We start from the raw sequence: 10,675 nt of genomic DNA, 5'->3' as shown, positions 1-10,675 counted from the left end.
TTGTAATTTAATCGAATACATTTCTTTGGGTTTTGCATTTGATGCTTCTGGTACCTTAAATCCTTCAGGTATCTTCATATATATATCACTATCAAGTGATCCATATAGGTAAGCAGTCACAACATCCATGAGATGCATTTCTAAATTTTTAGAAACTGCCAGACTGATTAAGTACCTAAAAGTAATTGCATCCATAACAGGGGAATAAGTTTCTTCATAATCAATTCCCGGTCTTTGAGAAAAACCTTGAGCTACAAGTCTAGCTTTATACCTTGTAACTTCATTTTTCTCATTTCTTTTTCGGACAAAAATCCATCTGTATCCTACAGGTTTCACATCTTTAGGAGTGAGAATGATGGATCCGAAAACTTTTCTTTTATTGAGTGATTCTAATTCAGCTCGTATTGCTTCTTTCCATTGAGCCCAATCATGTCTATTTTGACATTCAACCATAGATGTTGGTTCTGGATCATCATCATTATTCATGATGTCATATGCAACATTAAATGAAAATTTCTCATCAAGATTTTTCATTTCATTTCGGTTCCATAATATTTTTGAATATGCATAATTGATTGCAATTTCTGTATTGACATCATCAATCTCCTCTGCAGTAGGAGTACTGATTTGTGGTTCTTCTTGAACACTTTCTTTTACTTCATTATCAGCTGATTTTCTTTTTCGAGGATTTTTATCCTTTGAACCAATTGGTCTTCCACGTTTCTGACGTGGCAAAGATTCATGAGTGACGTTATTGCCAGCTTTTGGAATTTCAATTCGAGCTGGAGTATTTACTGCTGGTATATATGATTTTGTCACCGTTTTTGTATCTGTAAATGCATCAGGCAATTGATTTGCAAGTTCTTGTATATGCATTATCTTTTGAACTTCTGTCTCGCATTCTTTTGTGCGAGGATCAAGATACTTTAATTGAGGTTCACACCATGAAACATCATTTTCTTTATTTTTCATTTCTCCCCCTAATCTAGGGAACAATGTTTCATTAAAATGACAATCAGCAAAACGTGCTGTAAAAACGTCACCTGTCATAGGTTCAATATACCTTAATATTGAAGATGTTTCATATCCAACATATATTCCCAACCTCCTTTGAGGACCCATTTTTGTACGTTGTGGTGTCGCAATTGGAACATACACTGCACAACCAAATGTTCTAAGATGGAAAATATTTGGCTCTTGACCAAAAGCAAGTTGTAGGGGGGAATATTTATGACTTGCACTTGGTCTGATGCGAATCAATGCAGCAGCATGTAAAATTGCATGACCCCATATAGATACAGGGAGTTTTGTTCTCATTATCAATGGTCTAGCGATTAACTGTAAACGTTTAATCAATGACTCGGCTAAACCATTTTGTGTATGCACATGAGCAACAGAATGTTCAACAACAATTCCTATAGACATGCAATAGTCATTAAATGCTTGAGATGTAAATTCACCAGCATTATCAAGTCTCACCCTTTTAATGGTGTAATCAGGAAAATGAGCTCTCAATTTAATAATTTGGGCAAGAAATTTTGCAAATGCCACATTACGGCTTGATAACAGACAAACATGAGACCATCTGCTAGATGCGTCTATTAGAACCATGAAATATCTAAATGGTCCACATGGTGGATGAATTGGTCCACATATATCACCTTGAATTCTTTCAAGAAACATTGGTGATTCTTTCTCAACCTTAAGTGGTGAGGGTCTAGTTATCAATTTTCCAAGAGAGCAAGATGTACATGGAACCATTGTATCATGATGGATTTTTCTATCCTTTAGTGGATGTCCATGAGTACATTCAATAATCCTTTTCATCATTGTTGATCCTGGATGGCCTAATCTGTTATGCCATAAACTGAATACACCAGGATCAATATATTTTTCGTTAACTACCATATGTATTTCTGGTACATTTATATGTGTATAATGTAATCCAGAACTAAGTCTTGGCAGTTTTTCAACCACATGACTCTTGTCAGTGATACTTAAATATTTCTCATTTTCTGTTGTCACTGACTGATAATCATACCCGTTAAGGTATATGTCGGAGAAACTCAATAAATTTCTGCTTGACTTGGGAGAAAATAAGGCATCATTTATTAAAAATTTTGTACCATTTGGTAGTATGAAATTTGCCTTTCCTATCCCTTTTATCAAGTTAGCAGGTCCTGATATTGTATGTATAGTTTCTTCCGTTGGTTTTAGATCAATAAAATATTTCTCGGATTTAAGTATAGTGTGTGTAGTTCCACTGTCTGCTATACAGAGATCTCCACCACTTGATTGATGTTGTATTCCAGCAAAATTCATATTGAACTTCATATATAAGAAATAAATAGTGAGTACATTAATATTACACAATATTTTAAACGCAAATAGATAGTACTGAAACATTTAGCAAACATAATGACAAAGACAGACGATATTAAATCGTTTATTTTTCGAAAGACACACAACTTAAACATTCAAGAAATCTTCATATAAATCAGATGGTTTCTCAGTGACTGTTGGATCGACGTTATCCACAAAGTTTACTTCCTTTTCTTTATCTTTCAGCGAATCCTGATACATCTTAACAAGATGTTTAGATGTTCGGCAAGTATTAGCCCAGTGGCCCATTCTACCACATCTGTAGCAAGATTCTTCAGAATTTTTAGAAGAATTTTCTTCAACATCTTGTTTAGTGGGCTTGTTTTGTGGTTGATATTTATATTTTCGTGGATTATTATTTCTTTGACCACCACGGCAACGACCACGACCACGTCCTCGCCCATTACCATTACCATAAGGATGGTTTCTACCATAGTTATGGCTTTTGGCATGATGATGGTGATGGTTATTATAACCACGACCTTGCCCGCGTCCTTGTCCCTGTTTATAATTATTTGCAGTATTTGCTTCAGGGATTGCAAGTGTACCAGTAGGACGGGATTGCTGATTTTTCATTAATAGCTCATCATTTTGCTCTGCAACTAAGAGATATGAATTAAGTTCAGGATATGTTTTGAACTTTAGCATTCTCAAATTTCTTTGCACTGTGATGTTTGCAGCATTCATTGTGGAGAAAGTTTTCTCCATCATGTCTGCATCACTTATTTCATGTCCACAGAATTTAAGTTGTGAACATGTATTATACAGAGCTGAGCTATATTCATTTACTTTCTTAAAGTCTTGGAACTTTAATGTTCTCCATTGTTCCATAGCAGCTGGAAGTAAAATTTCTCTTTGATTATTGAATCTGCTTTTGAGACCTTCCCATAAAACATGGGGATCTTCTACAGTCACATAATTATTTTGTAAGCATTCATCAATATGTTGATGAATAAAGCAACATGCCGTTGCTTGTTCTTTTTCAGAACAAGTGTTGTTTTCATTTATGGCTTCAAGAATACCCATTGATTTAAGATGCATTTTTACTTTTATAACCCATGACATGTAGTTGTTTCCAGTTGATTCTAAAGGAGTAAATTTAAGCTTTTCCAGATTCGACATTTTCTATTAAAACAAACAACATGATAAATTATAGTCACTTTATATTCATAAGTATATAAAAATTAAACATAAATTTAATATAACATAAATGATAAGTAGGTGACAGTGTCGACCATATGTAAGCAATCATTAATAAATGTTATATAACATAAATATAAATATTAGTAAACATAAATGATAATTAGGCGACAGTGTCGGCCATATAAATGTTAGATAATAGAAATATAAATGTTAGTAACATAAATGATAATTAGGCGACAGTGTCGGCCATATAAATGTTAGATAATTGAAATATAAATGTTAGTAACATAAATGATAATTAGGCGACAGTGTCGGCCATATAAATGTTAGATAATTGAAATATAAATGTTAGTAACATAAATGATAATTAGACGACAGTGTCGACCATATATTATTCAGGTGGTATAACCGACCATATATCATTTAGGTGGCAGAGCCAACCATAATTAGTATTAAGATTATCGTGCTGATAACGTGTTATAATTCAGTAGGCTTATAACTACCTTTAGTGGTTTGATTCTTGATGTTATAATTCAGTAGGCTTATAACTACCTTTAGTGATTTGATTCTTGATTTAGAATACTAATAATGAAGTGTAAGAACAAAGATGATAATGGAGAGAAAGAAAGAAACACTTTGTAAGTGTGAGAAATGGTGCAAGTTTAATGCTTGCATTCATGGCTATTTATAGCAAAAATATCACAAGTTTAGGTAATACAATAATATTACTTTTGTGTATCAATAATTGACTATCCATTTATATATATATATTTATATATTATAACAAATCGCTATATATAATTGTTTTATTATTCATGTTAACGATAGTTTTAAATGATGTTGTTAATAATAATATATAATATACTTAATTATTTATAAGTGGTTATAAGCAAAATTTCAAGCTAAAACAAATTTAAATCAACTACTTTGAATTATTAAAATCCAAGCATATTTTTGTCATATAATTCAACCATATAAACCTCCATAACATGATCACAAAAAAGTGTTTCGCGATAATTTTTAAAACAATGGGATATCTGTAGGGTCCACATTTTCCACAAATCATAAAAACCCACATCAATTTCCTTGAATATTCATCCCAAAATCTTTCCGTTGGAGATCCATGGGCATTATAGTCATTCGACAATAAAACCTATAGATACACATATCATATTTTATATTAACACTCCACACAGGCTAGCAAATATTTCTTCTTTTTCTTTCATTTGTGGGGTAACAAAAAGCTCATTACTTTAAGCATCACCGCCTGCTTTCATAAACAACCATCATCATCATCATAGAAATAGAAATAAGAAAGAAAACTTGGGAAAAAAAAATTGAAAAAATTGCAGGGGGAATAGAAAAAAAAGAAGAAAAAATTAGAGGAATTAGAGGAAGAAGGAGGGTTTTTTGCTTTTTCTGGTTAAGAAAAAAAGTAGTAAAAGAACCAGAAAAAGTAATGACTACTCAAAATCAATCTCATGAGCAGCTTCAAACACTTATGCAAACTGGGCAAATGTCACAAAGTCAAAGTTTTAGTGGTTTAATGTCTAAAGAAGATGAAGAAATTTCTAAATCTGCTCTTTCTACTTTTAAAGCAAAAGAGGAAGAGATTGAGAAGAAGAAATTGGAAGTTAAAGAAAGAGTTCAAGCGCAATTAGGTCGTATTGAAGAAGAAACTAAACGTTTGGCTAGTATTCAAGAGGTTTGACTTTTTTTGACTTTATTGTTTCTAAATTTTGTGATATGGGTTTTTCTGGGTTTTTTGTTTAAGTTTGTGGGTTGTTAATCTTTTGCTTAATTTTGGCATGCTTTGATGGTTAATTTTGTTAAATGTAAATTAGGGTTTCTTCCTTTTTTTTTTTTTTTTTTTTTGGGTATATCTTTACTTTTCTTTGTGTATGCAGTATTTTTAGCAAAAAATGTTTATTTTATATATATGTGTTCTTCAAAAATCATTATAAACATCTTAAACAACTTTGTTAATTAGATCAGCCACTTTCTGTAGATCTAATTAGGGTTTATTCTTAACATTTGTGGTTTCTTATGCTTCTTTCATAATACGATCCGTCTTCTGTGCCCTTCCTGTCCAATTTTTTTTTCTTCCACATATTTGTGAAGAGTTTATTTCCGTGAATATTTGTTTGTTTTTAGGTGAAAATTCATCAATTAGAGCTATGCATGCCGAGTCTTACAATGAATTATTTTGAAAAAATGTTTGTACCAGTTTCTATATGTGGATATTTTTATATCTTAATGGTTTGTAAGGGGAAAAATCATTATTTAGAGCTATTGACATTAATTGTTCAAATTTATCATAGATCTATGTGATTTTGATTGTATCTGCTACGTGAAATGATTCATTAATCGGTGTGCTAGTTCTGTTGATGAACTACAAAGAGTGTTATTGATGCTTGAAAATTGCTACTCTATATTATTTGAAATTTTTTCCCAAAATCATATCTTCTACTAATTTATTCCCCTTTTGTCCTTGAATAATACAACCTTTGTGCTTTGGCCCCCAAAAGAATCCACTTTTGATCCTTGACATAGATGTTTTAGTTTTTAATTCGAAAACGTTTGTGTTCCAGTGCTTTCTAATTACACTTTAAATTTTAAAATTAAGTCTTTTTGACAGTCGACACTAAAAAGTCAAATTTGGTGTCTTCTTTTATAATGGAGGGATTCGTTTTAAACTTTAGATTAGATTAGACTATAGTCCTTTACAAGTTTTGTTTGAAAACCAAAAGAAATAGATGAGTTGAATGGAAGATATGCAATATTTTGTGCCGTCTAAGGATTGACCGGGCATTTGGACGACCTTGTTAATACTCCGTATAATTTTTTATGACTTGATGTTGCAATAATGGGTTTTGAGTGATTAGATTAACATGAATACAATCATAACCATTTTTGATTATTTATGGTCTAAAGAATCATGGACTTGAAGAAAAACTTTGAGAAGGTTCGAAAAAATCAATTATCGATATGAACTATATGTTCATGAATACAATCATAACCTACCCCTTATTACCTACCGACCCCAACTTAATCGATAAATAAGACTATATGTTCATTTAAGGATTGATAAAGTGTAATTGTTAGAGATAAACATAGAATTGTTAGTGGGTTAAAAGATACACATATACGTATAGAAAAAAAATACTTTTCTACCCCCACCTGCACCACCACTGTATAGGATTAAGTCTAGGTCCATTTTCAATTATGATGGTTTGCCTTAAACATGAAAAAGAGCTAGTGTGTTAGGGTTTTGAGTGATTAGATTAACATGAATACAATCATAACCATTTTTGATTATTTATGGTCTAAAGAATCATGGACTTGAAGAAAAACTTTGAGAAGGTTTGAAAAAATCAATTATCGATATGAACTATATGTTCATGAATACAATCATAACCTACCCCTTGTTACCTACCGACCCCAACTTAATCGATAAATAAGACTATATGTTCATTTAAGGATTGATAAAGTGTAATTGTTAGAGATAAACATAGAATTGTTAGTGGGTTAAAAGATACACATATACGTATAGAAAAAAAAATACTTTTCTACCCCCACCTGCACCACCACTGTATAGGATTAAGTCTAGGTCCATTTTCAATTATGATGGTTTGCCTTAAACATGAAAAAGAGCTAGTGTGTTAGGTAATATGGAGATTGATGTGAAGTTGGTGGTGTTAAGTGTGTACAAAAATGGCAATTTCTGTTGCCTGTTGCAAGCCATCATTATAGTTGTTTTCTGTAACTAAATTACTATGGCAATCCATCAATATCAGGAACTCGAAGCCCTAACGGATCCAATGAAGAAAGAAGTTACAGCAGTTCGTAAGAAGATTGATTCTGTTAACAAAGAGTTGAAGCCACTAGGACTGACCTGCCAGAAAAAGGTATACTTTTTTAACTCAATACTATCATACATCAATTAATAATTTCTACAGGGTAAGACTGCCGTTAATACTACTATTTCCGAGTTTCTCCGATGAGCAGGCTTTTTCAGTAAAAACATTTTTACGATTTACTAATGTGGTTGTTAATAAATGAATGAATGCAGGAAAGAGAGTATAAGGAAGCATTAGATGTATTCAATGAAAAGAACAAGGAGAAAGTACAGCTAATAACAAGATTGATGGAGGTTGGTATTATAATTTTGAATCAAAGATGAATACTTTTTACAAAGATAACAAAAAAAGAGACTAACTTTGCTTTGTTTTATGTTGGTTAAGCAGCTGGTGAGCGAAAGTGAAAAGACGAGGATGAAGAAACTGGATGAGCTGAGCAAGAGCCTTGAAACCACACAATAATAAGTTTAAGTTAATATGAATGAAATGAGGTGTTTAATCTTTGGTGATTAGGTTTGTGTGATGTGGTCGTTGTTATATACTACAAAAAATATACATTTGGTTTGTTTTGAATCTGTATTGTATGGGGTGTTTTAATTTTGTTTTGGGTTTGAATAGTTGTACTTTGGTGATAGTAGGAGAGATCGTGGGGAAAAAGTAACCTTTGTAAAAACAGGTTTGTTTTGTTTTTATTCTAATTGTAACACTACTATTTTTTCTTATTGTATTAAGTTGATTAGTTGCTTCTTAGATGTTATTACTGTATTTCTGTATAATTGATAATGTTAGACCGTGCGTTGCACAAAAGCCAAGTGCCCAAGTCCCAGTCTGGGGTTACGCAACGGTGGATCGGGCGTGGGGAGAAATCGACGGGAAGAATAGATGGCGTGGGACACGTGACCTGATCCGATTGGTGCGCAACGTGGGATCGAGCTTTGGTTGGGGGGGGGGGGGGTACTCTAAGGATTCCATTAGTTATGTACCAATGTTCCAACAAAAATACTCGTATGCATTAAAAACCCCAAGCTCCGACTGGTAAATGCATTAAAAAGGGACAAATTTTAGCCTATGGTGATAACTACAGTTGGTGGCGAACTTGTGTTGGGTAAAAACGTATTAGAGGCTTATATGCCATGGGAATGTTACAATTTTGAAGATGTAGTACTTATTAGCGAGCGCTTAGTACATGAAGATATTTATACTTTTCACATACTTAAATATGAAACTCAGATTAACCAAGGCCCCGAAAGAGTCATTGATTGATCCGATTGATTCCAAAATTGTATCCATTGTCTACATTCAAACTTAATAAAGAAAATTAAAAAAAAACTCATCTATTTTCCAGTATATACTAACATATGTTCAACTATTTTTACCAAACCAATTCCAATTCTCTTTCACCCTTTTTTTTTTTAGAAAAGAAAAAGAAACCTACCGCTTCAAAGTACAAACAACCTAAATCAATAACCTAAAACTCCAACCGATTACACTTCCGGTTCATTAACAAATCTTTTGATGTTCGAGACTCTAAATTCTCCCTGATTGCATCGTCTCCACTGCAAACTCCAAGTTCTCAATAGTTTAGCAACATCACTAGAAATTTATTCCGATTTAATCAACCACCACCCTACAAACGTTTTGAATTTATATCATATTATTACTTTTGTGATGCATTACTTAACGTGGTCTATATAGTTTTAATGCGTATTATTTCACTCACATTGTAATTATATATAACAGATATAATTTTGAATCTAATTCCACTTCATGAATTTTATATGAATATAATACTTAATGAATTTTATATGAATATATTAAGTTTTATTTGTGCTTTCATTTTGTATAACTTTCATCAAATTTTATGTAACCCAAAAAAGTTTATTAAGTCAAAGTTAAGAAATAAAGATTTTTAAAATTCAAAACAGGACTATAAATTTGCGACGAAATGAGTATTATTTTTGTGTACGCAAGTCTTAACATGGTATATATAGTCTTAAGGCGTATTATTTTAGTGACATTTTAATTATATATAACACATATAATTTGGATTCTATTGTCACTTCACTAAATACATATTTTAACTCGTTAATATTCGCCACTAAATGAAGTATCCTTTGACGGTGAGTAATTTTTGGTTTAGATTGTGCTGAAGTTCTCAAGAGCATCCTAAAACGGCTCAAGTGCCATTCGAGTTCGTCGCGATGCCGAAAATTACATTTTTACTCATTTTAATGTTATTTTTGAACGTTTTGAATTTCTATCATATTATTACATTTGTGTATGCATGAATTACAATGGTATATATAGTTTTATGGCTTATTAGTTCACTCACATTGTTATTATGTATAAGACATATAATTTTGAATATAATGTCACTTTATTAAACACACATTTTAATTCATTAATATGCGCCGCCAAATGGAGTAACACTTGGCGGTGAGTAACTTCGATTTCAGATTGTGCTTAAATTCTCAAGATCTCCCTAAAACGGCCTAGCGAGAAAACTCTCTGAAGGCGTCTTGCCATTCGAGGTCGTCTAGACGCCGAAAATGACATTTTTCTCATTTTTATTAATTTATGAACGTTTTGAATTTCTATCATATTATTATTTTTGTGTACGTATGACTTAACATGCTATATATAGTTCTAAGACCTATTATTTCAGAAACATTTAAATTATATAAAGCATATAATTTTGAACCTAATGCACTTCACTAAACACACATTTTAACTCATTAATATGCGTCGTCAAATGGAGTAGCATTTGACAGCGTGTAATTTTCAGTTTTAGATTCTATTGAAATTCTTAAGAGCAACTAAAAGCGGCTCAGCGAGCAAGACTCTCTGAAAGTGTCTTGCCATTCGAGGTTGTGTAGAGGCCGAAAATTACATTATACTCATTTTTAATATTCTTTTTGAACGTTTTTGATTTCTATAATATTAGTATTTCGTGTACGCAAGCTTTAGCATGATAAGGCCTATAATTCCACTAACATTGTAATTACGTATAACACATATAGTTTTGAATCTAATATCACTTCACAAAACACACATTTTAACTCATTAATATGCGCCGACAAATGGAGTAACATTTGGCGGGGAGTAATATTCGGGTTCATATTGTGTTGAAATTCTCAAAATCACCCTAAAATGGGCCTACGAGTCTTCGAAATTTTCGTGACATTCGAGGTCGTCTAGCTGCCGAAAATGACATTTTTCTCATTTTTAATGATTTTTTGAACGTTTTGAATTTCTATAATATTGTTACTTTTGTGTACGCATTACTTAAC

The 10,675-nt window shown here is 32.1% G+C and overlaps 1 protein-coding gene across 2 annotated transcripts; it reads left to right on the top strand.

Annotated features, from left to right (window-relative positions):
• The first annotated feature begins 4,732 nt into the window (after positions 1 to 4,732).
• On the top strand, positions 4,733 to 8,135 carry LOC139859841 (uncharacterized). 2 transcript variants are annotated; one of them, XM_071848613.1, is made up of 4 exons: positions 4,733 to 5,230; positions 7,323 to 7,433; positions 7,598 to 7,678; positions 7,773 to 8,135. In XM_071848613.1, the coding sequence occupies exons 1-4, from the start codon at positions 4,985 to 4,987 to the stop codon at positions 7,845 to 7,847; spliced, it is 513 nt and encodes a 170-aa protein (XP_071704714.1). In that variant the 5' UTR covers positions 4,733 to 4,984; the 3' UTR covers positions 7,848 to 8,135. The 2 variants fall into 2 exon arrangements, with proteins under 2 accessions (XP_071704714.1, XP_071704712.1); XM_071848611.1 differs by having other exon boundaries at positions 7,770 to 8,135.
• The last annotated feature ends 2,540 nt before the right edge of the window (positions 8,136 to 10,675 follow it).

The sequence above is a fragment of the Rutidosis leptorrhynchoides genome, chromosome 1 (assembly GCF_046630445.1).
Source record: "Rutidosis leptorrhynchoides isolate AG116_Rl617_1_P2 chromosome 1, CSIRO_AGI_Rlap_v1, whole genome shotgun sequence".
Lineage (NCBI taxonomy): Eukaryota > Viridiplantae > Streptophyta > Magnoliopsida > Asterales > Asteraceae > Rutidosis > Rutidosis leptorrhynchoides.
The sequence above is the reverse complement of the archived record's forward strand: the minus strand, read 5'-3'. Positions and strand labels throughout refer to the sequence as shown.